General features: G+C 41.1%; 1 protein-coding gene across 15 annotated transcripts in view; it reads left to right on the forward strand.

Moving 5' to 3' along the window:
- PCM1 (pericentriolar material 1) overlaps positions 1-13,630 on the forward strand; it is a 78,748-nt gene that overhangs the window by 22,211 nt on the left and 42,907 nt on the right. For all 15 annotated transcript variants that reach the window (XM_067530596.1, XM_067530598.1, XM_067530595.1 and 12 more), the window contains 7 exons: positions 1,520-1,721; positions 2,135-2,308; positions 3,471-3,628; positions 3,928-4,151; positions 6,081-6,235; positions 6,318-6,447; positions 8,274-8,405. In XM_067530596.1, coding sequence (XP_067386697.1) covers positions 1,520-1,721; positions 2,135-2,308; positions 3,471-3,628; positions 3,928-4,151; positions 6,081-6,235; positions 6,318-6,447; positions 8,274-8,405 — 1,175 coding nt within the window. The remainder of the gene's footprint in view (positions 1-1,519; positions 1,722-2,134; positions 2,309-3,470; positions 3,629-3,927; positions 4,152-6,080; positions 6,236-6,317; positions 6,448-8,273; positions 8,406-13,630) is intronic.

Below are 13,630 nucleotides of genomic sequence, written 5' to 3' on the forward strand. Positions count from 1 at the left end.
CAGTTTGTATGTCTAAGGCTCATAGAAGGTCTGAGATTGGATCTTCAGTTGGAGGAGGATAGAGGAAGAATGAGGAAGAATGATTTATCTCTGTTTGTGCCCCCTCAGCTTGGGTTTCACCACTCCAATAATGTTCTTCCTCCTATTGGCATGTACCTGGATGCCAGCTACTGGAGGGACTGGCAGCCCTGGGCTCAGTGGCCGCTTCGTTGGTTTCCATCACAAGACTTTTTGAATTATCCCCCTTATGGATGAAGAGGCAGTGTTTCATCAGATAAGTATAGTGGCTGAGCAGTCCAGTTCCACCAGATGAATCTGCAGCTCAGTCAGTCATTCCTGACATACTTTCTGAAGAGCAGGATGACAAGATAATACCTGTTTTTGAATGAGAGCATATGGATACAGACTTTAATTGGAATTTGTCGCTTGATGAGCACATGGATATTGCTTCTGCATCATCTCATTTTGAAGACACTTTGCAGTTTCATGACCTGGCACATGGCATTCACATTGAATTTTTACCTTCTTTGACGGAGGAGGAAAATTCCCACCCAGTTTTTGACATTCTTGGGGCTGCTCCAGGAATACAATGTCATTGCTGACACTGGACGGTCTGCTGTTTCCAGCTAGGACTGTTTGGATGATCCCTGTTTCCTGTCAGTCTGTTTTAAAAAAAAAAACAAAAACAAATAAATTGTATGAGCTACCACATGAAAGTTGTTTTTTTCCATACCCACCCTGTACCCTAATTCACTGGTGGTGGCTGCTGCTGGTTTAGGTCTGGTCAGGCCCATTTGACTCCGTGGCAGAGTTTTCCTTATTTTATTCATATATTGACATGGTATTTATTATCGCTAGAACATCATCCAGAATTATGTGCTCTGGTGGCAGATCTGCCATTTACCATTTTTCATAAAGATAAGGTGGTTCTTAGACCTGATCCCACATTTCTGCCAAAAAATAATATGGGGATTGCTCTTAATCAAACTATTAATTTACTGTTTTTTCCCTTAAACCTCATGTTAATAAAGGGGACTGAAGGTTACATACTTTAGATCAGGAGTAATCAGTAGGCAGACTATGGGCCAAATCCAAACTGACAGACACTTTTGAATGGACCCTGAAATCTTTTTATTTACTTATCACTATTGTGGGTTTTTGTTATTTTCTCTGGAGTGTGGACCTTGTCTGTACCTTGACCAAGAAATTTGGATCTTGACAAAAAAATAGACTACCCCTGTTTAGATGACAATAAAGTGTGGTTAATAGTATATCTATTCAGAGTATTTCCAGATTTATGTATCAATGAATATTGCTCATTTCTGTGCATGCTGTTGTAAAATCTCATTCTTCTAGAGCAGTGCCTTAAACATGTTCCTATTGGGAAAATCAGTAAAGCTGCTTCTTGGAGGTCAATCCAAATAATCAAACAAAAAAATGGCTTTTTTGTAACTTATTTTTAATAAAATGCCAAATTTGATTTTTTTTTTTTTTTTTTTTTTTTTTTTTCCCCTTCTAGTCTTACCTGTGTCAGGCTCTCCTCAAAGGAGTATTGATCAAAGAAGTACAACTTCAGCTGCCTCTGCTCCTGGAGGCATAGTGACTGTTGTCAATGGAGAGTCCAACAGCTTAGCATCATCTGCTCCTTATCCTCCTGATTCCATTGCTTCTCAGAATGAGAGTGAAGAAGATGACCATCTAAACCCAACAGAAAAGCTCCAGTAAAATGTTTTACAAATTTTATTATGTAATTAATTTGCTATGATGGGCTAAGTGGTTCTAACTACATTTCTGTTGCGTTTTAATTTTTTTTTTTCCTGAAGTAGCATATTTTTGAAGGATGTAGAAAACCTGAATTATGTAACATAAGATGATAAGGTTAGTTTATTAGTATTTTCTGTGAAATATACTGATTAACTTGGGCTTCAGAACATCTTCAAGCAAAGGTTGTTACAGATCTCAAATTATAGTATATTTTAAATATTAATTATATATAGGGACTTGGTTAAAACTAAATTTGATTAATTTTGCTGCACTTCTTTTGAGAGCACTGTTAAACAAGGTACTGAATGCTAAATTTAGGTTTCCTTCTCCAGTAAGGGCATGTATATAAAGTATTCTGCTTTCATTCCAGGAAACTGAATGAAGTTCGTAAGAGACTGAATGAGTTGCGTGAGTTAGTTCATTACTATGAACAGACATCTGATATGATGACTGATGCTGTGAATGAAAACACTAAAGAGGAAGACACAGGAGAATCAGAATGCGATTCTGAACACGAGAATGCACAACCTGTTATCAATATTAGGTTACACTTTTTTATGTTTACGTCTCAAATTTTGTGGCTTTAGTTGTTGTAAGTTCTTCATATTAAGATGGTGTGGTTAAGCAAAAGTTATTAATACTTTGATTAAATCAACATTGTTTTATGTCAGTTCATTTGAAATACCCTTCATTATGCTGATAACCTAAACATAGAATCATAGGACTGAAAGATAAATCGTAAAGTAGTGTAGTCCTCTGCGCTTATGGCGGTTAATTTTAGTTAATACAATATTTTTCTTAATCCAGTTGATACAAGTAATTTTAAAGGACTACTAAAAATATCCAACAGTTCTAGAATTATACACTGAATTAGGCCCTCTGCTGATCACACCACAAAACTCCGCTAAGGACTTCAGGGGTAAAGTATGCTCTTCATATAAATGTTAATAAGTTTTAAAATTGTGTTTCAAAATTAATGTTCCTGTTAAGATTTTATAACATCAACATGCAACACTTGATGCTTATTAGAATTTTAAGATAAGATACAAAAAGGATAACCGGGCACATGAAACGGTCTTATAAAATCCAAATGTAGTCCCTTGCATTACATTTATCAACCTACCAACTTCTCCTTACCCCAGATAGCCTTCCAGGTACATTGCAAATCCAATCTTTATCTGTGACTAACAAATCTATTCTAGAGAATCAAGGTGGAAATGGATTGCAGTGTTGAGGGATGTTCTTGGATATGCCCTGTTGACAGCTATTCACATTGAAGGGGGTCCATATGTACTTGGGTGCACAGATAATCTCTCAAATAACCAAGTCCCAAACCATGTAAGATTTTATTTGTTCAGACTAGCATCTTCAACTCCACCTGAACACACACATGAGAGAGATTATTTAAAAGGGGGACTTGTATGCTATAGACCATCTTCTATCTTTGATAGATGTGGAGTGTAGTGCAGAGCTAGATTGGGGAATATTGGTTGTCCCATAAAGGGGAATGGGATGTTAAGGTTTGTATAGGATTATTTTGAATTACCTTTTATCATGGTCAATTGTAGTGTTTAGCACATTAATCTAAAATGATTGGAATTTTTAAAAAAATCCATGTTTGTCTCTTTCAACACATCTTATCCAGTTTTTTTACGTTTTAATGGACTTGAGAACTGATTTTTAATATGATGAATGTTTTCTTCTAGAAACCCTCAGGGAATCAGTAGCTGGAGTGAAATAAATAGTAATTCCAATATACAATGTGGAACTACTAACAGAGATGGAAGACACCTTAATACAGAGTGTGAAATAAATAACCGATCTGCTGCTAATTTAAGGACTCCAAATATGTCTTCAACATTAGGTATGCTTTAAAAGATATTGTTCACGTATTTTATATAGAGCTAAAACTGACAAGAAGAGTGTGTTTGGGAGCATGTTAACTCCTTATGCTTTCTTCCTGGTTACATGATTTGGGATTTTCAGATTTGTGTATAAGCTAAGTGTTCAACGAGGGTTTAAATGCTAGATTGGTTTTCTTCCGTTGAGCAGTACAGCTTCAGATGGGAAACACATTAGTGTTATGAACGTATACTGATATTTAGCAAGTTCCCTAGTGTTTTTCTGCAACATTGGCACTGTTTTTGTTGGTTTTTCCTTCAGACTGTCGTAATAGGGACAATGACAAAGGCATTGATATACCAGAAGGTGGTGATGACGAAGTGGAAGAGGAAAGAGCCAGTGAAGTTTCTTTATCTAGCTGCAGAAGCAGTGTAGCTGATGGTGATGCTGATGCTGGAGATGCTGAGTTTGAGCAGAAGATCAATAGACTTATAGCTGCAAAACAGAAACTTAAACAGTTACAAAATCTTGTAGCTATGGTGCAGGTACTTTTTACAAATACAATCTTATTACGTGCTCATGAACGTTAATTTTAAAAAAACAAACTACTTAGGATATATCTATACATTCAATGCTGCTGTGCTGCTGCAGTGCATTTGGTGAAGACGCTCTATGTCGACAGGAGAGAGTTCTCCCTCGGCATAAAAATCCACTTCTGTGAGCGACATAAGCTATGTCGGCAGGAGAAACTCTCCTGCCGACATAGCACTGTCAACATGAACGCTTATATCAATGTAACATATGTTGCTCAGGGGGGTGGAATATTCATACCCTTGAACGACATAAATTTTGTCGACATAGGCAGTAATGTAGTCATAAGCTAACTCTTAAGTGTATGAACTAACTTTGTGAACAATGGAAAAACTCATACCAGAGTCTAATACAGTGGTAGTGCTCACTGTAAAACTTGAAAAAGGAGTAGAGTCTGAAATGGATCCACACCTCTGTATTAGACAAATCAAACAAATCTAAAATACTCTTTAGAGGGACATTTAAAATTAAGAATATTTTTATATTATAATTTATATAACACTATAGATTAGTAAAAACTGAATTCTAAAAATATAATAATTTTTCAGTATTTGTGCCTGAAAAAAATGCAATGTTAATAAAATCAGTCTCACTTTCAGGTTCCGAGTTCTGCAACTCTGGCTTTCGATCACTACAGAGGAATAGATTTTTTTTTAATAGCACCTGTTGTATTGGAATTTTTAAAAATGTATTTGTCAGTATTTTTATAAAAGTTTGTTGTTTCCAAATGAATTTGTGGGCCAAATAAGAATTGCCTGTGTCCCTTTAATGTTTTTAAATAGAAGGTGTTTTTCTTTCACTGGTTTTGATTGTCTTCCCAAACAATTATTTCTCCTAACTTTATTAGTTGAAACAAGATTATTAATATAATACCCCACAAAGGCAATGTTTTACCTTTTCACAGCAAGGACATTTAAAGATAAAAATCTGTGCAGTATTAAAATTGTGTAATTCTTACAATCTGAGAATTTAGATAAGGTGTGTGTTGTATTTCTTATGGAAATGGAATTGTTGTAGCCAGAGAGTAGAGATGCTGAACAGCTACTTAAAGAAATATAAAGGGTTTTTTTTAATGGAGTTCCCTATACCCTGGTTGTGGATATATCATATGCATGATCATGGAGGAGATGGATTCAATGTACAGTTTAAAACTATGTTTTGTGACTGACAACAGTTCAGTTAAACTGAGTATAATTATTTGCATAATCAATAACTGTGTTATGAATAAGCAGATCTCTCTGCTCTGGCTTCTATAATCTCTCTGCTTTACTTGGTTCTTGAGTTCAGAATGTTTATCTTGGACAGCAAAAGGAATGGCTGCTTCAGCTTCATGATCTTTTAGATTAAGCCAAAATTCTTAAATTTACATGAGATGGGATGAAAAAATATCAAAAGCCAAGGAAATGATGGTTTTAAGCCACATAAAGGGCACTTGATTTTAAAATAATGTTTTTAAATTTGTCTCTTTGAGGCACAGCTTGGTTTCTGATTAAGTTTGTGGGAGTTTTGCCAGGATCTCAATAGGGGGATGGCTGCCTGTTTAATCTCCTATTCCCTCTCTGCTCTTGTCCCTCAATAACTGTCATATTAGTGTTCATAGTACTCCACTAAATTACTCTCCATCTGTAAACTATTGATGCAGCCTTATAGACCACACACACACACACGGAGCATGACTTGTCTGTATTTTATAGCTTAATAGTTTATAGGTGAAGAGTAATATATTGGAGTACTCTTGTGTTTATTTACATATATGATAAACAAAATCTAATCTTAACACACAAAAAGATAAAGCTTTCCAGATTGGTTTACAAAATGTAGTTTATTAAAAATTTTAGTGTACCAAATGAAAAATATTGCTGACTGCACTGCTGCTGTTATAGGATGATGACCCAGAGCCTGAAGCAACTACTGCTGATACATCTAACTTGGGTGACTTCTTTTTGGATGAAGTAGAGGAGGCAAAGCAGCAACCAAATAACATCCGAGGTAGCACCAACAAATTGCAGAAAGATGCGAGACTGAATGAAAAAGCAAGGTATATTGTCTTTAATTATCTTAAAAGATCACAATTCCAGAAAATTTCTTGCTAAGTAATATGCAAATATCTCTTACTACAGAGAAAAATTCTATGAAGCTAAATTGCGGCAGCAGCAGCGAGAACTTAAACAGCTTCAAGAAGAAAGAAGGAAACTAATTGAGATTCAAGAAAAAATCCAAGCATTACAGAAGGCTTGTCCTGACCTTCAAGTAAGTAGTGTATACTTCAGATTCCAAAGGCATATGTCTACACTGTGATAAAACATCCACGGCTGGCCTGTGTCATCTGTCTTGGGCTGGGGCTGTCGGGCTATAAAATTGTAGTGTAAATGTTTGGGTTCGGGCTGGAGCCTGATATCTGAGACCCTCCCCGCTTGTAGGGTTCCACCGCTCAGACTCCAGCCTGAGCCTGAACCTTTACACTGCAATTTTATAGCTCCACAGTCTGATCTTTTTGAGCCCAAATCTTCTGACACGAGCTAACTGGGGGTTTTATTGCAGTGTAGACATACACCAAGGATATCAGGCAATGGGCACCAAATGTGTCTCACAATAGTATTTCTAGTAGCAAAATTGAAGTTCAAAATTTCAAGTTGTTTATGCTCCATAATATTGAATTTTGGTCAACAAAACCACTGTTAGACTCATTTATAGATAAAAGCTAGAAGAGATCAACTATAATCATCTAGTATAACCTTCTGTATAACACTTGCCATAAAAACTTGCCCAAATAATTTCTGCATTAAGTTTGTAGCATCTGTATGAGCTATAGCATATCTTTCTAGAAAGAAAGACTTCAAGGGATGGAGAAATCACTACCTCCCTACGTAAGATGTTCCAATGGTTAATTGCCTATACTGTTAAATATTTGCACCTTGTTTCTAGTCTGATTTTTTTTTTTTTGTCTAGCTTCAGCTTCCTACCATTGAATCTCATACCTTTTTTTCTGCTAGATTAAAGACGTCTTCTATCTGACTCTCTTCCCTATGTATATACTGTAGTCTAGACCATGATCAATTTGCCTCTTACACCTCTCTTAGATAAACTCAATAGATTGAGCTTCTTAAATCTTTCGCTATATAAGGCATGTTTTTAGACTTCAAATTATTCTTGTAGCTCCTTTCTGAACTCTCTCAAATTTTTCAGCATTCATTTAGAAGTGGTGACACTGGAACTGGACACAGTATTTTAGTAATGGTCTCAGTACTGCCATATACAGAGAGAAGTTGTGCCTCCTTGGCCCTTTGTGATGTCCCCCAGCTTACAGACCCAAGGATCACATTTGCCTTCTTAGCTACATCATTGTACTGGAAGCTCATGGTCATTAGATTATTTACCAGGCACCTTTTAAATCCTTTTCAGAATCCCTGCATTCCAGAGTGATGTGTTTCATCTTGTAAGAGTGACTTTATATTTGGCTGCATTAATGTTAATTAATTAATTAATGCAGATGTTCAGATGAGCCCATTCTACCAAACTTGGTGAAGTTTGTTAATTTTTGTCAACTTCATTGTTACTACAATCTTTCCTCAAATCTGGAATAGATCTTTGATGTGAAGGCAACACTGGTTCTTTTAAATTTTTGGATTTTAACAATATGAAAAGTAACAAAATGTTGACTTCCCCCCCAAAAGTATGTTGCAGTCAGGCAGTTGAAAATGCTACAATTACAAAAAGAATTAAAAGGACCAGTATCCTAACACATTGAACAACATAGGTTTGAGTTTTTAAAATTCATTTGGGATGACTGAATTTCTGATTTAGTTGACGTTAATCATAATGTAAAGTTGGCCGCATGCTGGTTGAAGTAGAGGTAATGTGGGTTCTGAGATTATTCTACATAGCATATGTTGACTTTGAGATGGTATCTCAAGAAGTCTAAAATTTGACTTGGGAATGAGTAGTTGAGGGGAGGGCAGAGTAGCTGTATCCAATAACCATAAGTAAAAATTGCAGAAAGCAATAATTTATAACATGTTATTTTATTGCAGTAGTAAATATTTCATTTAATTTTAAAATCTACTTTTTTCTTTTAGTTGTCAGCCAGCTTGGGGAATTGCCCAGCAAATAGACAAACCTCACCTGCTACTTCAACACCAGCTGTTGAAAATAGTACAGCAAGCAAGCCTGTTCTTGAACCTGAAGAATCAGTACCAGTGGACAATGAGGTACTTGACATTTATGACTTGTTTGTGAGTCAGTTACTGTTTTTTCTTAAGAGGAAAATGCCATAGATACCTTTTTAAATATTTTGAAAGATTTTAACTATTTTATATACGTGGTGAGATGTATGTTTTTGTTTTTTTTAAAGCATGTGTTTGTAGAAAGCAAACAGTGAACCTTAGTAGCAAGACATATTTAGCAAAAAAGGAAATATTTAAGCAAATATTGCAGAATTTGGCTGTAAAAGGGATATAAATTTTGAAATTATAACCAGGAGGGATTGAATGATGTCAGCAGAAACTGGATTCCAAGAGCAACACATCCAATCAGGGAGTTCATATAAAATATGAAATCAGGCAAGACTCATCATATTCCTCCTCCTTATATGCCATCACAAAGACACGCTTTCACATATGATTACATCTTAGAATTAGTTTCCTACAGATCTGCCTCATGCATGCAAATGCAGCTCCACTATTCTATCCTCATATCTTATAACGGGATAATTTTCACCCTGTGCCAACACACATACTCTGCTGATTTAGCATTGGCAGATCATTAGCTTTATCAATTAACTGAAACTTTGTATATGTTTAATGTAGACTTTTTAAAATCCTTGCAACTTCACTACAAAGGTTTTTCCTTAACCCACCAAAAGGTGAAAGATGATGTGTTACATAAGGAGTAGTATTCCTGCTAAATTCATAGCTTTTAACTTCTGACAGTGTCATAATTTTTTTTAAATAATGACAAGATGAGATTGTCATGTTCTCAAATGGCTGAAATTTTTTTATAAGGACTTTAAGGGGAAAAATGAGAACAGGAAAGGGTAAAGAGGCAAATTATAGGCATCTAAAAATTATGAACAAAATGCTTTTACAGGCTTAACTATAGGTGTCACTATGTGCTTCAACTATACATTTTTTATTTACCAGTTTTTCCATTCAGTATTTTTCATAACAAGATAGTATCACTTTTGCTCTTCCAGTTGTGGGTGACTATTTTGTGTGCTCGTGCTTTTTAAATTTAAGAAATTACTTGGCTGGGTTTCTAAGATCTTTTGATAAATGGGATTTGGTTAAGTTAAATATAGGCATCTTACAAATATATATATGTAGTTTAATTTGCCTTTGGTAAACAGTGTAGGTCTCTTTCTATTAAATAAATAAATTAAATAAATAAGTAAATAGAGAGAGACAGACAGACAGTCACTCGGCTAGAAAGGCCTTCAGCTGTTTCTCAGCAAAGCAGAGTCTGCTTGCCTTTATGCTTTGTGTAATATACAACCTTATCTGTCTTCCCTGACATCTTCATCTCATTCAAATCTGTTCAGAACACTGCTGTTAAAGTTATCTTCTTTGCCTGCTGCTCTAGCCAAATCACCTCCTCCTTTGAATTTCTCCACTACCCTGTTTCACTGCATCAGGTTCAAGCTTCTTGATTTCAAGGCCCTTCATAACTTTACTCCTCCCTTACTGTGGACTGGTGGCACGGTCCAGCCAGGGCATCATGACACTTCCTTGGGCCTAGGCTCCGAGAAAGGCCACAGCGCCTTTGTCTAAGGGAAAAAGCTCCCATCTTATGAGTCTTCTAGCCTTGTCCCCCAAGCAGGGTGGGCTTTCCTTGCACTTGGTAGCCCCCTGACCCTCACGTAGGGCAGGGCTAGTACGGTGGCCATGATCCCCGGCCTTCCCACCGGTGGGGCGGGTGAGCAGTCTATTGCCCCTGCCCTCAGGCAGGATGGGGCAGGTAAAGTAGTCTTTAGCCCCCAGCTCTTAAGTGGGGCTGGCAAGCACACACAGTCTATAGCCTCTGGCCCTCAAACAAGGCAGGGCTGGTAAGCAGTTTGTTGCCCCTGGCCCTCAAGAAGGCGGGGCAGGTAAACAGTCTACAGCATAGTTTCTAAGCCTGTGGTACGCGTACCCCTGGGTGTACGCGAGACACAGGCAAGGGGTACGCAGCAAAAAACCCAGTGAAGGGAGGCAGGCGGCAGCCACTAACTTCTGAGGAAGCCAGGTGGCAGCCACCCACTTCCCGCCTGGTCCCAGCTGGGAGGCAGGCAGCAGCTGCTGGCTTCTGGGGGAGGCGGGCGGCAGCTGCCAGCTTCCTGCCCGGTCCCAGCTCCCAGGTGGGAGCCCGGCAGCAACCTCCTGCGAGCTGGGCTCACAGCTGGGTGGCTACCACTTGTGCCCCAGCTCTGAGCCAAGAGACAGCCTCCCATGTCCCGGCTTGAAGATGGGCAGCAGCTGCCTGCCGCCTGCCCACATCCTCAGGTCCCAGCCTGCATGGAAGCGTCCTCTGCCTGAGCTCGGAGCAGGTGGCAATCACCCATTTCCCGGGATGGCAGCCAGGCAGCAGCCGCCTGCAACTTGCTCAGGTGGCAGCTCCCCTCCCCAGCTCAAAGCCCGGTGCCCAGAAAGCCAGGCGGAGAGCCCAGCAGCTTGCCTGGTCCTGGTGCCCGGTTCTACCCACAGGCTTACTTGTCAATTTCACTGCTCTAACTAATTGAGCAGTGAAATTCACAACTATGACAGCCCCAGATTTTACCAGCATAAAAATCTTAAGGGGGCCACACAGTGTGATTTGCCCTAGGCCCACACTCCCCTAGGGATGGCCAGGGGGAGTGCTGCTATCCACTCTGGTGGGCCGCTACTGCCTGCTCATACCTCACAAGTTCCTGCCTTTGAGGAGAACACCAGGTGACCCCACTGTCAGGTCATAGTGATTGGCTGGTGTTGACCTTTGCTCCTATATGGAGGAAGGGGAGGAGGAAGGAGGGGAGAAATAGCAGGGGTTTTGTGATCTGCCACAGCCACACAGCATTGCAGAACTCAGAACTCTCCTAATTTACAAGAAGTACAGTCGTCCAGTGGCAAAGGGGAAAAAGATTGTATTTCTCAGAGTGGAAAATTGAGTGTTGGAGTATTTATTAAAATTTTCAGAAGTTAGGGGTACTTGCTGCTTAAAAGGTTGAGAAACACTGGTCTACAGCCCCTGGCCCTCAAGCCAGGCAGGGCTGGTGAGGCAATCAATAGCCCCTGGCCCTCAAGTGGGTGGGGCAGGTACAGTGGTCTATAGACCCTGGCCTAACAGTCAGGTGGGGCTGGCAAAGCTTGGTGTCCTCTGGCCAGCAGTACAGAGGAAGCCAAGCACTCCCGAGGTGGTGAGGGAAGGGGGACTCAGACCCACCTGACTCCACTGTGTCCCAGCCCAGGGCCCTAGCAGTGGCAAAGTGGTTTGCCACTGAGTCAGTGGGGATCTAGCCACAACACGCTGATTGGTCCAATCCCAAACTCAGCCACTCTAGCATTGGCTGTCCCTGGGCTACTTCCTCCCACCCAATCCTCGGGTACCTCTGGCCAGTCATCTCCCTGTGGGTCACTGGGATAGACAGTAAGCGGGAGTCTCATGAGTCCCTCATTGTCGACCGGTGGCAGGTCCAGAACTCCTCAAGGTCATCAGCAGAGGGCAGCTCTTCTGGGTTCCAGGGGGTTCTCTGGTAAACTAGGCTCCAGCTGCTCCAGTGGATCCCCGACATCGGACAACTCCTCCAGGTCAGGGCCAGCCTCAAGGGCTTTCTCCCACCCAGCCGTCTCTGGTAGCTGCTCCTAGGTACTCGGGCCCGGCGGCCCTCTCCAGTCACTTGGGCCCAGCAATCTGGGCAGGCTTTGGCAGCTCCGGTCAGTGGGGCGGTTGTTCCAAACAGCCACAGGGTCTGGGTCAGGCCTAGACTGCAGCCTTGGGGAAGACATGTCTATCTCCGGAGGCAGCTTCCCCCTGAATGAGCTGCAGGGCTGGCATTTTATACTTTCCTGCCCTGGCTCTGCCCCCCTGCTTCCGGGTGGTTTGGCCTGCAGGGCCTGATTCTGCCCAGTAGGGGCGTCACGACCCTTCCTTGGGCCCAGGCTCCAAGGAAGGCCACAGTGCCTCATTATACTTACATACCCCATTACTTTATCCTACCGTATAGCTCCCCCAGTTCTTCTTCAGGTAGATGCAGCTGTGTATTCCATGTAGGTGTGTGCACGCCCAGTTCACTGAAGCTGGAGAACTTTGCCTAGCAGTACCTGTAGGGACAGCAATTGTGCCCTTTGGCCCTAGCCCTTCCTCTAGCTATATAAGGGTGGCTCCATCCCAGCCCCACTCAGTTCCTTTTGACCACCTGCAGCTTGAGTTGGAGCTTTGTGTGATATTTCCATCTCATGTTTTTGGTCTCATATTCCAGTGGAAAAACTCTCAGAAAACCAGTAGTAAGTATCTCAGGTTTAGTTTAATGTTAGCATAGCGTTATTTGGACTAGTTGACTGCCTGTGTGATGCCCTCACCAGGGTTCCAGCATTGCCTGTCGTGTCGGGGGGCATCCACAATAGTGATCCTCACATGAGGTGCTTGTTATGGCTCTGAGAGGAATACAGTAAAGAATGGTGCTCCATCTGTAAGTCATTCAAAAAGAGAACTCAGGTTATGAGAAACTTACGGCAGAAGCAGCACCTTCTGGAACAGGCCAGGAGGCTTGCTTCAGCACTGAAACCCTCATCTGCGGTTGCCTTTGGAGCCTGTAAGTGATGCTGCTTCACATTTGGACTCTAGTGTTTCCCCCAGAGAAAGAGAAGTTAGTCTTCCTCCTCTGGTGAGGGGAGGAAGATTTCCCATTAGACTAATATGGAGCACTCCAGTGCCTGGGGACTCTCTTCCTCATTTTCTAAGGGGAGTGTTGACCAGCACTGTACTACTTCTGGCACATGCAGTGGAGCAAGTCCATTTAACCTCTTCTTGGTACCATTCTGAGATCAGCGAGAGCCTGTATCATCAACTCCGGTTCTGGCCATGGAGCACCCATGGGTTTGGTACCGATGATGATGGCACCAGCACCAACAGTCTCCATGCTGGAGGCATATCAGGTGACATCAGACCTGCTTTGCCCCTCAGTTCCTGATTCTCCACTTGTCCAGGAGTTTGAAGGTGCTGTATCTTCTATTGCTTCATTCTTCATTGTGCCTGTAGCACCTTCTGGCCATGTCATAGAGCTGCCGGATCAGCACCACAGTTTGTACTGCCCAGGTTCCAGACTACGGAGCTGAGGACGATGTAGTGCCTGGTGCTGAAGGCCCCCTCAGTGCTGATTGCCCCTTTGGCACTGCCATTGCCCTGGCCGTAGAACCTGTTGCCGAGTACGGTACTGTCCTTGGTGCTGGCACCTCTTCTGGAACTAACTGGGGGAGTATATTGC

This window comes from Emydura macquarii, unplaced genomic scaffold, assembly GCF_026122565.2.
Source record: "Emydura macquarii macquarii isolate MOO-44397 ecotype Brisbane River unplaced genomic scaffold, CSIRO-AGI_Emac_v2 contig_3108, whole genome shotgun sequence".
In the NCBI taxonomy this organism is placed as follows: Eukaryota; Metazoa; Chordata; order Testudines; family Chelidae; genus Emydura; species Emydura macquarii.